This window comes from Mustelus asterias, chromosome 14 (genome assembly GCF_964213995.1).
Source record: "Mustelus asterias chromosome 14, sMusAst1.hap1.1, whole genome shotgun sequence".
Lineage (NCBI taxonomy): Eukaryota > Metazoa > Chordata > Chondrichthyes > Carcharhiniformes > Triakidae > Mustelus > Mustelus asterias.
Window position 1 is genome coordinate 106,653,060 of NC_135814.1, and position 15,543 is coordinate 106,668,602.

The following is a 15,543-nucleotide window of genomic DNA, read 5'->3' on the forward strand; positions in this document are numbered from 1 at the left end:
TACTTACAACTAATCAAGTCTTTAAGAAACAAAACAACATGTAAATTGAGTTTGTGTCTTTATATGCTCTGTTTGTGAACAGAATTCCCACTCACCTGAAGAAGGGGCTTGCAGCTCCGAAAGCTTGTGTGGCTTTTGCTACCAAATAAACCTGTTGGACTTTAACCTGGTGTTGTTAAACTTCTTACTGTGTTTACCCCAGTCCAACGCCGGCATCTCCACATCATGCTGCTACGATTGGCAGGTTGATTTTACTGACGTGAAACTGAGGTTCCTGTAACTAGCCAAAGAGTCTCCTACTAAGCAGAAAGCAACAAGCCTCCCTTTCACAAACAAAAACAGAAAATCTCAGCAGCTCTGACAGCATCTGTGGAAAGAGAATAGAGCCAAAGATTTGATTCTGGATGACCCTTTGTCAGAGCTCAGATTCCAGCATCTGCAGTATTTTGCTTTTAAGCCTCCCTATCATACAAGAGGAATGAAGGGAAGTAATGCCAGACTCTGCATTCCACACACTCGGAGACCGAGGAGCCTCATAAGGTTCTGCAATCCTGTTCTTTGGGTCCGCATACACTCCTTTCCCAGCATTGCTGCAATCCTGAAACCTGTCAGATAAAACCCTTTGATTCCCTTGTTTGAGGTGGCACAGTGGTGAGCACTGCTGCCTCACAGCACCAAGGACCTGGGTTCAATTCCAGCTTCAGGTGACTGTGTGGAGTTTGCACATTCTTCCCGTGTCTGTGTGGGTTTCCTCCGGGTGCTCCGGTTTCCTCCCACAGTCTAAAGATTTGCAGATTGATTGGTTGGTTGGCCATGCTAAATTGCCCCTTAGTGTCAGGGAAATTAGCAGGGTAAATACATGGAGTTATGGGGATAGGGTCTGGGTGGGATTGTTGTCAGTGCAGGCTTGATGGCCCGAATGGTCTCCTTCTGCCTGCAGGGATTCTATGAAGATTTTGCAAGACTTTGAAATTACTCATATTTTATTTATGAATCAACTTGATAGTGCCTCTCTGCTGAATACAAGCGAAACCTAGCTATTACTTACCAAATATATTCATTTTCTTTTCCTTTCTCTTGCAGTCAGTGCATGTGATTACCCTGAGGACTTGGCGGGAGGTAAGTAAATGGAAATGGTTCACTGGTATTTGTGAGAGGCACCTGCCTAGCTCTTGTTAAGTTTAAAAAAAACCCTCAGCCTTGACGCATTTGAGCAGCTTGACTTGCCACATAATAGTATACTGTCTCTCTTGGATTTAGTGCAGCCCTAAAAAAAATACATTCCTCTCAATTTGTGTCCTGACTTGAACCATTCCCACCTGATTTGACATTCTGGTAGCAACATCTACTTGCACGATGGACTAGTTCCCATTCCAGTCACTCACACCGACACTTGTCATTGCAGCAGTGGGCAAACACCCTTAATTCACATGACTCTGTTTGATCACATTTGCTTTTTTAATTCTTTGTCTTCATAGGAATGTTTTTTAAAAGGATGGGACAGGAATAGTCCATTTGGTGCCCTTTTCTTCCACGAAGCAGTTGGAATTCACTTTCACCAATCATATTCTATTTGTTTAATGTTTAGCAACATTTACCCCGTTATCTGTTACAAAGTACATCAAGCAACAATGCAGATAAGACTTGGCTCACTTAGTCGTCCTCCCGACTCTGAGTCATAAAGTAGCAGGTTCAGGCCCCAAATCCAGAGAATAGAGCAGGTAATCTAGACCGAGGTTTCAGCAGAGGGGGGGGGGGGGGGGGGGGGCAGCTCTAACACAAGGACAGGCCATTTGGCCCAGCTGCAGGTTAACGTCCCAGCTGTGCCCCTCTAACCCATGTCATCTTCTATGTTGCACTGATTCTGTGACGATGCACCAACCCATTGTGTCTCCCCTTCCAACTGGCATGTTTAACCCATTTCTGTTTGCTCCTCTCTCAACCTGGCTTTGTACCTTCACATAGAAAATATGGGCAGGAGTCGGCGATATGGCCCTTATTACCTGCTCCACCATTTAGTATGATCATGGCTAATCCTCTGTCCCCGCAGCTGACCATCTTTAGAGACTATCTATTTCCTTCTTAAATATTGTCAGTGACTTGTCCTCCACAGCTTTCTGTGGTAGAGAATTCCACAGGTTCATCACCCTCTGAGTGAATAAATATCTCCTCATCCCAATGCTAAATGGCCTAGCCCATATCCTGAAACTGTGTCCTCTTGTTCTGGACCCTCACCCAGAGGAAACAACATCCCTGTTTCCAGTTTGTCCAGCCCTGTCAGAATTTTATATGTTTCAATTAGATCCCCTCTCATTCTTCTAAACTCCAGTGAATACAGGCCCAGTCTCCCAATCTGTCCTAATACGACAATCCTGCCATTCCAAGAATCAGTCTGGTGAATCTCCACTGCACTCCCTCTATGGCAAGTATACCCTTCCTTGGGTAAGGAGACCAAAACTGCACACACTACTTCAGGTGTGGTCTCACCAAGGGACCCTGTCCTGCTGCAGTAAGACATCCTTGCTCCTGTACTCCAGTCCTCTTGCAATGAAGGCCAACATACCTAACTCTTTCTATACCCGTGTGCTTGCTTTCAGTGACTGGTGTCAGGTCCCTTCGTACATCAACATTTCCCAATCTGTCATAGAGTCATAGAGGTTTACAGCATGGAAACAGGCCCTTCGGCCCAACTTGTCCATGCCGCCTTTTTTGTTTAAACCCCTGAGCTAATCCCAATTGCCCGCATTTGGCCCATATCCCTCTGTACCCATCGTACCCATGTAACTATCTAACTGCTTTTAAAAGACAAAATTGTACCCGCCTCTACTACTACCTCTGGCAGCTTGTTCCAGACACTCACCACCCTCTGTGTGAAAAAATTGCCCCTCTGGACCCTTTTGTATCTCTCCCCTCTCACCTTAAACCTATGCCCTCTAGTTTTAGACTCCCCTACCTTTGGGAAAAGATATTGACTATCTAGCTGATCTATGCCCCTCATTATTTTATAGACCTCTGTAAGATCACCCCTCAGCTTTCTACGCTCCAGAGAAAAAAGTCACAGTCTATCCAGCCTCTCCTTATAACTCAAACCATCAAGTACTGGTAGCATCCTAGTAAATCTTTTCAGTACTCTTTCTAGTTTAATAATATCCTTTGTATAATAGGGTGACCAGAACTGTACACAGTGTTCCAAGTCTGGCCTTACCAATGTCTTGTTCAACAAGACGTCCCAACTCCTGTAATCAATGTTCTGACCAATGAAACCAAGCATGCTGAATGTCTTCTTCACCACTCTGTCCACTTGTGACTCCACTTTCAAGGAGCTATGATCATGTACCCCTAGATCTCTTTGTTCTGTAACTGTCCCCAACGCCCTACCATTAACTGAGTAAGTCCTGCCCTGGTTCAATCTCCCAAAATGCATCACCGCGCATTTATCTAAATTAAACTCCATCTGTCATTTGTCTGCCCACTGGCCCAATTGATCAAGATCCCGTTGCAATTGGGGATAACTTTATTCACTTCTTTTCTCCACTATGCCACCAATCTTAGTGACATCTGCAAACTTACTAACCATGCCCCCTATATTCTCATCCAAATCATTAATATAAATGACAAATAACAGTGGACCCAGCACTGATCCCTGAGGCACACCGCTGGTCACAGGCCGACAGTTTGAAAAACAATTCTCGCCAACCACCCTCTGGCTTCTGTCAAGAAGCCAATTTTGTATCCATTTAGATACCTCACCCTGGATCCCGTGAGATTTAACCTTATGCAACAACCTACCATGCGGTACCTTGTCAAAAGCCTTGTTAAAGTCCATGTAGACAACATCAATTGCACTGCCCTTATCTACCTTCTTGGTTACCCCTTCAAAAAACTCAATCAAATTTGTGAGACATGATTTTCCACTCACAAAGCCATGCTGACTGTCCCTAATCAGTCCTTGCGTCTCTAAATGCCTGCAGATCCTGTCTCTCAAAATACCTTCCAACAACTTACCCACCACAGATGTGAGGCTCACTGGCCTGTAGTTCCAAGACTTTTCCTTGCAGCCCTTTTTAAACAAAGGCACAACATTTGCCACCCTCCAATCTTCAGGCACCTCACCTGTGACTATCAATGATTCAAATATCTTGGCTAGGGGACCTGCAATTTCCTCCCTAGCCTCCTACAATGTCCTGGGATACACTTTATCAGGTCCCGGGAATTTATCTACCTTGATGCGCTTTAAGACTTCCAGCACCTCTTTCTCTGTAAGATGTACACTCCTCATGACATCACTATTTATTTCACCAAATTTCCTAATATCCATCCTTTTCTCAACAGTAAATACTGATGAGAAATATTCATTTCGGATCTCACCCATCACTTGTGGATCTGCACATAGATGACCTTGTTGATCCTTAAGAGGCCCTACTCTCTCCCTAGTTACTCCTTTGGCCTTTATATATTTGTAGAAGCTCTTTGGATTCTCCTTTGCCTTATCTGCCAAAACAATCTTGTGTCCCCTTTTTGCCCTCCTGATTTCTCTCTCGACTCTACTCCTACACCCCCTATACTCTTCAAGAGATTCACTTGATCTCAGCTGCCTATGCATGTTATGTGCCTCCTCCTTGACCAGGGCCTCAATATCCCGAGTCATCCAGGGTTCCCTACTTCTACCAGCCTTGCCCTTCACTCTCGGAGGAGTGTGCTTACCCTGAACCCTGGTTAACACATTTTTGAAAGCCCCTCTCACGATCTAAATAATATTCTGCCATTCTGGTTTTCCTACCAAAGTAGATAATGTCTCACTTATCCATGTTATACTGCATCTGCCATGCATTTGATCATTCATTCAACTTGTCTAAATCACCTTGAAGCCTCTTAGCATCCTCCTCATCACTCTCATTTCCACCATGTCAGCAGGCTTGGAAATATTACATTTGGTTCCCTCATCCAAACCATTGATGTATATTGTGAATAGCTAGGGCCCAAGCACTGATTGCTGTGAGACCCCACTAGTTACTGCCTGCCACTCCAAAAAAGACCCATTATTCCTACTCTCTGTTTCCTGTCTGCTAACCAATTGTCAATCCATGCCAATCTATTACCTGCAATCCCATGTGCTTTAATTTTGCACACTAAGTTCTTGTATGGGACTTTATCAAATGCTTTCTGAAATTCCAAATACATTCTCAAAAAACTCCAGTTTGTCCATCATGATTTCCCTTTCATAAATCCATGTTTACTTTGTTTGATCCATTGATATTTTCTAAGTGTCCTGTTTTCACATCCTTTATCACAGACTCTATTATTTTCCCTACTACTGATGTTAGGCTAACTGATCTATGTTTCCCTGTTTTCTCCCTCCTTTTTTAAATAGCCAGGTTACATTTGCCACCCTCCATTCTGCCTGGATTCATCCCCCCTCTTACCTATGTTGTTAGTACCAAAATGAGCCACAACCTCTGGCTGTTCACCCTCCCCCTTCTGAATGCCTTGCAGCCATTCAGTGACATCCTTGACCCTGGTACCAAGGAGGCAGCATTCCATCCTGGAGTTATACCTACAGCCACAGAACCATCTAACTGTTCCCCTTATGATAGAATCCCCTATCTTAATTGCTCTCCCATTCTTTTGTCTACTCTGCCCCTGTGCAGCTGAGCCACTCCTTTTTTTTTGTCTTTTAGAGGCTGAACCACTCCTGGTGCCATGGACTTGGCTCTTTCTGCATTCCCCTGAGAAACCACCAATCCCAACAGTCTCCATAATGGAAAACCTGTTAAAGGGGGAGATGGACTCGGGGAACTCCTACACTACCTGCCTAATGCTTTTGCTCTGCCTGGCGTTCACTCATTCCCTTTCTGCCTCTGCACTCTTTACTTCTGGTGTGACCACCTCACTGTACGTGCTATCCATGAAGGTTTCATCCTTGCGGATTTTCCATAGCCACTCCAGTCACAGCTCCAACTCCAAAGCGTGGATTTCGAAAAGCTGCAGCTTGCGACGCTTCCTGCACACATGGTCACCTTGGAAGTGTCTCTGACTTCCCACATCACACAGGAGGCGCATTCCACATGGCCAAGCTGCCCTGCCATGATTTACTCTTTTTACTTTTACTTCCGTCACTTTAGGGTATAATAAGGACAATAGAAATTCTCACCAGGTCCGCCCTACAAAGGGTGCTGCTGCTGTTTCTGGGGAAAGGAAAGAATCACCTGGCCCCCTCCTCACAGAACTCCCTCAGTCACCAAATTCCAATTTTTTCACTCTACTGCAGTCCAAAGGCGCACTGCAGAACAGACAGAAAAAAAACCCAGTACCAAAATTAAGGGTGCATTGCTCACATGACAATATAACTCACCGCGTGAAGGCAAGCAAACCTTCTTTATGCAAAAGTGGCATCTTTCATTTTTTTTCAAGTTAAAATTTAAAGAAAGCAGAAGAAACAAAGTTGATAGATTCATGTTAGAAAAGTACAATTTCAGGAGGCTTGAAAGCACACAAGATTTTCAGTAGGTTCCTGCAGAGCACGAAACGGATGAAAAATGTCCAAAATTATACTTGCAGAATTCTGTCATAAATAAGATACTGTCTAGCTTTATTCTGGAGTAAGATTAACAAAGGTTGCAGCTCAAGTGTAACACTGCTACTTGAAGCCTTGATGAAGCAAGATTGTGCCTCTTATTGGGTTGTATAAATGCTAAAACAGCACAAAGCTGGTAATTGGCTCCCAATTTTGTTTTTATAAGAGCTTTTAGAAACATTAAGTAATTAAGCTTAACAAGTCCCTTTCTGATAGATCAGTGCCAGTTTCTCATATTCCTCTTTTCTCTTGAGAAACACAGCTGATTGACTTTTGAAGCTATTCATCTCATGATTCCCTGATAACTCATTATGCAGTTCTCTTCAGCTTTGGTTGAAAAAGTTAGACCTGAATTGAAAGATGCTCTGTTTTAACTTAAATTGATTAACCTTTTGACCTGTAGTATTGCCTATTTCTTGTCTTATTTTGTCACGGTGTTCAAAACCGTGTACAAAACAGAGCAAATAAAAGGAAACTAATATTACTATTGGTCGAAGGGTTGATAACACAGGATGTAGATTTAAGATAATTAGCAAAGAACCAGAGGTAACATGAGAAAAAAACTCTGACATTAGCAAGTAGTTGGGACTGGAATGCACTGTCTAATAGGATGGGTTAAAAGAGCCTTCTAAAGAGAGTTGGGCAAATAGTTGAAGGAGAAGAATATGGGGAAAGAGTGGGACTCGCTGGATCACTCTTTGAAAGAGTCAGTTCAGACTTGATGGACCGAATGGTTATATACTTGCTAAGTGTGGCCTTTTTTGAAATCCATGCTGACTAGATTTTATTCGATTTTCAGTTTCTGGATGTTTCTTTTCATTAAGATTCCATTATTGATCATACCACAATATTAACCTAACTGCCCTATAAATTCACTGGACTTGATCAATCTCCCTTTTAAAATATTGTAAAAAGATTACCTCTTCCTCAGCATGGTCCCTTAAATTCTTTTGCATGGCTGAGTTATTTCTTATAGAACGAGGCCTATGCGAAGCTTAAAGCTATCAAAATCTTGAAGGTTCATTCACTTTTCCTGGGACTAACGCAAAAGTTATACCGGAGCTCTCTGGAATTTACTTTAATTCTATGACATGGGGATCTTCTATTAGATTTTGACTAAGTGACCGACCAAATTTCTTGAAAGACCTCATGACTGGGCTTTTCAGCTGTTTGTCCTGGCTTTGGACATACATGGACTGCTTTTTCCCCAGACTGCTCCCATAGCTTCTGTACAGTTTTTTTCAAGGCAAACTGTTTGAGGCTGAATGCTTTCCTCCACAAGGCTCTATGAGGACCACTAGCGATATCTTCCACTAGCCGCAAGTGGGAGCAAGCTGCCGAGCGCTTTTTTTCCCTCACAAAATCTAAATTGAACTTAACTCTCTGCTTCTATCAGCAAAGATGTGGAGATGCTGGCGTTGGACTGGGGTAAACACAGTAAGAAGTTTAACAACACCAGGTTAAAGTCCAACAGGTTTATTTGGTAGCAAAAGCTCCGAAAGCTTGTGTGGCTTTTGCTACCAAATAAACCTGTTGGACTTTAACCTGGTGTTGTTAAACTTCTTACTCTATCAGCAAACACATAGAGATAGATTAAACAAAGTAAACATCCACCCCACATCCCATTTCCGTGACAATGTGGCCTGTGCTTGGATGCTCTCAAACACAAATGTAGACAAATTATTTTACCTTCCATGCTACTGTTTGATTCTGTAACCCATATGAATAATTTGTATTAATAATGGAGCTTGGAGATCTTTCACCAGCCCCTCCGCTAGATGGGATTTTCTGGCTGTGCTCGCCCCAAGACTGGAAAATCCTGTTTGAGATCAACAGACCTTTGCATGGTTCATGTCCAACCCACTATGATTCCCATGGTGGGCGGTACGGGGGTATTCTGCCCCGTGACTTCATTATAATCTCAGAGACGGATCATTTATTGCTCAAGTTTTTTCACTATCAAGTCCAACCTTGCAAGGCAAATATAAAGTTAGCTTTTAAGTATAATAATTAAGTTGCATTTACATCACAATTGCATATCAGGTTCTGTGTCAGATACCCCCATCTATCTGCAGTTAAAATTGTAATTCCTAAAACTGAAAGTTATAGAATAAAACATTTGAATTATTAACTAGATATCTGCAACAATACTTGGGTCTGCTCCTCAGCTTGAAGTGATTTGGGACATTTTTCTCTGTTGAAGGTGATTAAAAATACAAGTTTTTGGAGTAGTTACTCAGACAGACTGTTCAATGTGTGTGTGTGTGTACTTGTGTCAGCTGATGTGAATTCTGTTTTTGGAGTTGGTTTTTATTTTGTAAAGTCAAAATGATACAGTAGTCTAGACACTAAGGCTTTTAACTTACTTTGGAAAAATCAATACATCATTTAGGTGCAAGGGATCCAAAATCATTGATTTATATTTCAGTAACACCAGTGAAGTGCTGCTCGATGATGCCTTTCATCTAGGGTATTATATGGACCCTTTCAAAATTTCACTTTTCTCAGTCATTGAAGTGTTTTATATTTCAAAAGTGGACCAGTTTACTTAGGCAAGAGAGAAATTGATACCTTTTCTGAGTTCAGTGATTTGAAAAATTAAATTAGAATCATGGTATTCATGCATTTTTACAAGGACTGTGTTTAAAAAAGAAAAATAGTTTCTTTAACACTACACGAGATATTGACCTTGCTAAAGAAGCACCATTTAACTAAAGTTAAAGTTTATTTATTAGTCACAAGTAAGGCTTGCATTAACACTGCAAGGAAGTTACTGTGAAATTCCCCCAGTCGCCGCAGTCTGGCACCTGTTCGGGTCAATGCACCTAACCAGCACGTCTTTCGGACTGTGGGAGGAAACCGGAGCACCCGGAGGAAACCCATGCAAACACGGGGAGAACGTGCAAACTCCACAAGACAGTGACCGAAGCCGGGAATCGAACCCGGGTCCCTAGCGCTGTGAGGCAGCAGTGCTAACCCACTGTGCGTTATGATGGGCAAAACTTGCTAGTTATTCAGCTAAATTTTCCATCGCCAGCATTTGAAGCTTAGAGCAAACTGAGATAATGTTTGAATTGTGGTATTGTCTATAACCACAGCTGTATTGTGGAATCGGGTAACCACATCAGCCTCAACAGTTTAACTGCAGGTGACGTGCGATTGGTTTGCCCAGGCTGCAGGAAGTACGTACTTCCTATTGATCCTAGTGTATCGCAGTCTGAACCCTGATGTATCTTTCTCTCATCATGCTGTGTCTGCAGAGGGTGGATTACCTGTTGAAGCAGGAGCGGTTCATTGAGGCTCTATCTCTGGCCTGGTCCTTTCATGAGGGAAAAGCCAAAGCAGTGGTTGGTAAGTGACGAACTTTCGTGTGTTCAGAATGGATTGGCCAATTCATTAGATGGTCTTTAAGATTTTTTAAATGTATTTCACTCAGTCGGCCTGCTGCATCTGGCACTTCCAAGAGCAGTCTCGCTAGTAGTCCCACTATCTCACTTTCCATCAGTAACCCTGTGAGTTCCCCATGCTCAAGTTTCAGTCTAATTCCCTCTTAATATTATTCATGGAATCTGCTTCCACCACCTTTCCAGGCAGAACCTTCATAATCCCAACAATTCTCAGAGTGGAAAACATTCTCACCTCCCTCTCGTCAAACTTTCACCAACGATTTTATATCTCTGACCTCTGGTAATTGGCCCATTTGTTAGTGCAGAAAGAAGAAAAACCATTCCCTCAATAAATATCTTTTATTTTCTAAAGGCTGCTTGCTACCTGTCTGTTTACAGGGGCTGTGAATGTGTGTGTTGATTGGCTGTAAATTTTTGTATGATACGCAATTTTTCTTCAGTGACAAACCTAGGAAAAATGTCAATCCTTAGTGATGAATTCTGTAGATAGATAGATAAAACAGTACAGTACAAGAGCAGGCCCTTCGGCCCACAATGCTGTGATGGGCAGGATGCCAAATTAAACTAATCCCTTCTGCCTGCCCTTTGTCCATATCCTACTATTTCTTGAATATTCATGTGTTTATCTAAAAGCCCCTTAAATGCCCCTATTGTATCTGCCTCCACCGCCACCCCTGGCAGCGCATTCCGGACACCTACCACTTTCTGTCCCACACATCTCCTTTGAACTTTCTCCCTCTCACCTTAAGTGCATGCCCTCTAGTATTAGACATTCCAATTCTGGGGGAAAAAGATTCTGACTGCCAACCCTATCTACGCCTCTCATATTATAAAAGTCATAATTTTATAGACTTCTATCAGGTCTCCGCTCAGTCTCCGTCGCTGCAGAGAATTCTGCCAAATCCGAGGAAAAGGAGGAAGGGAATTTGAGAAGTTGCGATTAATTAAGAGTAAGGTAGATTTTTGAAAGCTTGACGTTGATAAGAAGGTGTAAAGTAGAGAAGTGAAGAGCTCCACAGTTCTGTACCTGTAGGAAAGATTGAGTTGGGTTTAAAAAAAACATGCAAAAGTTATGGATATCAATGAGAATCGATCAGGCTGAATGGCCAATTTCTGTACTGTATATTCTATATCACACATTGAAATATAGAAACACAGAAGATAGGAGCAGGAGGAGGCAATTTGGCTCTTTGAGCCTGCTCTGCCATTCATTACGATCATAGCAATCGTCAAATTCAATAGCCTATAATCCTGCTTTTTCCCCATAACCTTTGATCCCATTCGCCCCAAGTTCTATATCCAGCCGCCTCTTGAATACATTCAATGTTTTGGCATTAACTACTTCCTGTGGTAATGAATTCCACAGGCTCACCACTCTTTGGGTGAAGAAATGTCTCCACCTCCGTCCTAAATGGTCTACCCCGAATCCTCAGACTGTGACCCCTGGTTCTGGACCTCCCCACCATCGGGAATATCCTCCCTGCATCTACCCTGTCTAGTCCTGTTAGAAATTTATAAGTCTCTGAGATTCCCCCTTCATTCGTCTGAACTCCAGCGAAAACAATCCTAACCTAATGAAGATTTTGTGAAGTGATTAAATTATCAAAAAAGTCAAATTATGGTACAGTATTTCACAGACATTTGTAGTGGTTTGAAAAAGTGTTTTTAAAATAGATAAAGCTAGATTCACATAATAGTATGACTATAGCTTTTGCAAAGATATTTCACTGAAGCAATTCAGATCAATAATAAACAAATTAACAATTAGATTTTCCATGTATTTATTTTTCAATATAGAAGAATGTCAGCCAGTCCATGTACTTCACTGTCTGTGGAACCCTCTAGGATGTCCTTACGACAGACATGAGGGGAAACCTCAGGTGCAGTGACCCAATAGCTTCAGATATTTGTCATCTATTTTGAGAAAGTTTAGTGTCTTGAGAATGTTATGATGGCAGCTTTAGTTATGAGCACCATCGATTTTCTCCTTCCTCAGTGGATGTGTTGTAGTCTTAAGGTTTTCTATTTAGTAATTCATTGTTATTTAGCCTACAGTAATTTTACAGGAAAACTATCTTCCCTTAGAGTGTTCCCCCAACTCCCATTGGGGCAAATTAGCATTTTGAGACAGATTAAATGCTTTCCATCTTCAATTGGTCTGTAAACCTCAAACTCTTTTGGATGTATTCTAATGCACACCAAGACCTGCTGATCCTTCACCCATCCTGTTAATTAGCCTTAGCTACTGGTCTCCCAATATCTCGGCTATAAAATTTGGATTGTTGTGTTTCTGTTACTCCCTGATCTCATTTCTCCCCATCTTTGTGACTTCCTACTTCCTCCAGCCTTACACGCTACATATCCCTAGTGTTTGTAAAATTGTTTTAAAAATTGTAAACTGCTAAGAGGTGATTGCTTTGCATGGTCCCTTTAAAAGGTCTGTGCTGAGAGTGTTAAAAAAATGCAGGGGCATATGGGGTCCCAGAATGAAACATTTGCATTGGAAGGCCTAGCAACAGGGTTGCCTTGGTAACAGGCTTTCATGCATTTGAATTTTTTTAAAAATTAAGCCAACAATTTGAATTGGGCACTTCGATACCAAACACCTATTAGATTTAAATTTGATGGTTTTGGCAACCTGGGACCAATCATATTGTCGGGGATATTGATGTGTCATCACCGGTATAAAAGGAAGGGGGCAGTGGGACAAAAGCAGAGAGCAACTTCCAACTGCCAGAGTAACAGCTCTGAGTTCACCTCTCAACTCCAGAGAGAGAGAGCACCTGCCACAGCTCATAGCTTTTAGCTCAAAGCCTCATCTCGAAAGCAAAAGTACCATAGCAGAAAGAGGTTCCAGACAGAAGAATCAACAGACAAGACCCAGAATATTCCAGAAGACACCAAACCTGGTTGTAATTGGGAGAGTGACTAAAATTCTATTTTGTTAATGAGTGGGAATTGTATTTATCTGAATAGAAATCCATTAGAATCGTGTTTTATTCAGTTTGTTAATAGTTTAGTTAATGTGTTCACTGTTAGATAAATAAATTGTTACGTGTTGATTTTAGAGTGTGTCAGGGAGTTATTTTTATTTACCCACTAGAAGTTGCTGAAGAGCAGATCACACCATTTTGTGCACACTTTTTACAGATTATAGGGCTTTCGGTGTCAGTTTAAAGAAGAGGGGATCCGCCTCTGTTTTATAACACTGGCAAAACTCTTGGTGCTGTTCAGTGCAGAGAAGGTCCAAGCAAAATCTTAATCTCGGCCTGGGAAGACTGTTGTGAGAATGGACCTTGAATCCATGAATTTAATAGTTCATATATTGAAGAACCTGGCCATGGGGTGATGAGATGGCACGGAAGGACAGAGAGGGAATGAAGTTGCAGGGACAATCTCCAGGACACAGTATGTAAGATGCGTGAAAGCCCATTATCTGAAAATTGCCAGCACGTACATATTTGGTCAGGTTCCTCAAATTCTGCTTTTTAACCCCTCCACCTTGCCTATTGAGGGGTGTTAATGTTGAGGCCATGGGTCCTGAGCTGATGGAAGAATCCAGAAGTTTGTCTCAAATCCATCCGCGTTGTGCAATGACCAAGCATAACACCATTATGAATAAAAACAGGGGAAATGGTTGACAGGAAAAGTGAGAGAAACATGACATCGCAACTGGAAATCAAGTGAGGATGTGTGGAGATATGAGATTTTAAATAAGATATAAATAAACATGTATTGAGACAGAGAGATCGCAGAGTGTTGCCATTAAATAAAATTGGTTGGTCTGATTGTGTGCAGCCAGTCAAGTGGTGGTTTCTGCAAAACAACTTTGCAGCAAAACAGAGAGATCCTTTGCAAACCATCCAAAGATACAACTGAGTGAAGTCAGTTTTAATTTAAATTGAATTTATTCTCTCTAAAATAGCATACAATAAAGATCCAAATTTCCCAATTTGTCACCCTGATTTGAAATCTATAATTTTCCTGTTTTTCTCATTTGTTTTTTCTACTCTCATTGTACATGTCCCACAAAATCATTCTCCCCTGTTTCAATTTGCTTCCTAATTACCTGCATTAAAAGAGAAAGCCAAGCAGTTTCCGAATAGTGAAAAGCTTGTTTCACTGCTTTACGGTCATACTGACCTTTTTGTTATATGTTAACAAATGGAAGAAAATAAAAATCCCCAATTATAATAATCGATTAAAGACAAGCGCCTTAAAATGCAAAATAATGCAAATTACAATTGGGTGGCTACGATAGGAACCATTGAAATCAGAAGTTTTTTTTTGTGTGGATTCAGTTTCTTTTCCATCAAATTGAAATTAAGTCTTGGATGAATGGTGACCAGAAGTATTTGTGAAGTTTGCTTTTGCAATTGGATGCTGCATTATGTCCTTCCTTGGATGGGTAGAGCATGAATGGATTGTAGAGAAGCCACATTGATTGGAGAGAAGCCATGAGTGGCACAGTGGTTAGCACTGCTGACCGCTCTCAGCGACAGAGACCCGGGTTCGATTCCCAGCTGGGTCACTGTCTGTACGTTCGCCCCATGTCTGCGTGGGTTTCCTCCAGGTGCTCCTGTTTCCTCCCACAGTCTGAAAGACATGCTGATTAGGTGCATTGCCCATGCTAAATTCTCCCTCAGTGTACCGGAATAGGCGCCACAGTGTGGCGACTAGGGGGATTCTCACAGTAACTTCATTGCAGTGTTAATGTAAGCCTACTTGTGACACTAATAAATAAATAAACATTCGGAACTATTTCATAGAACATAGAACAGTACAGCATAGAACAGTACAGCACAGAACAGGCCCTTCGGCCCACGATGTTGTGCCGAGCTTTATCTGAAACCAAGATCAAGCTATCCCACTCCCTATCATCCTGGTGCGCTCCATGTGCCTATCCAATAACCGCTTAAATGTTCCTAAAGTGTCTGACTCCACTATCACTGCAGGCAGTCCATTCCACACCCCAACCACTCTCTGCGTAAAGAACCTACCTCTGATATCCTTCCTATATCTCCCACCACGAACCCTATAGTTATGCCCCCTTGTAATAGCTCCATCCACCCGAGGAAATAGTCTTTGAACATTAAACATTTTACACTTTTTGAAGATCGCATGCCATTGTTTTAGTAAAACGTTGACAATGTAAATACTTGCAAACCTGCATCTCAACAACAGTTTTTGCAGTGTGAGTAGAACCAAACCACAAAGGAATAAGTGAATAATTAAACCCATCCATGATAATGTTTTGGTTAATTAACATATAGTGTTGAGGAATTATAGGGCCCATTCGCCACAGACAGAAACTCTCACATGTATAAAGCTAGTCTCAGTAATGGTGACGATTGATTGTCAGAAAAACCCACCTGGTTCACTAATGTCTTTTAGGGAAGGAAATCTGCCGTCCTTACCCAGTCTGACCTACACGTGACTCCAGACCCACAGCAATGTGGTTGACTCTCAACTAACCCCTGAAATGCCGGGCAAGACGTTCAGTTCAAGGGCAATCAGGGCTGGGTGACCAAATTCTGGCCCAGACAGTGATGCCCACGTCCC

The 15,543-nt window shown here is 42.0% G+C and overlaps 1 protein-coding gene across 6 annotated transcripts in view; it reads left to right on the plus strand.

Moving 5' to 3' along the window:
* The window catches only part of vps8 (VPS8 subunit of CORVET complex), a 651,220-nt gene that overhangs the window by 65,572 nt on the left and 570,105 nt on the right, over positions 1-15,543 (plus strand). For all 6 annotated transcript variants that reach the window (XM_078229111.1, XM_078229112.1, XM_078229107.1 and 3 more), the window contains 2 exons: positions 1,084-1,119; positions 9,835-9,925. In XM_078229111.1, the coding sequence (XP_078085237.1) occupies positions 1,084-1,119; positions 9,835-9,925 (127 nt within the window). The remainder of the gene's footprint in view (positions 1-1,083; positions 1,120-9,834; positions 9,926-15,543) is intronic.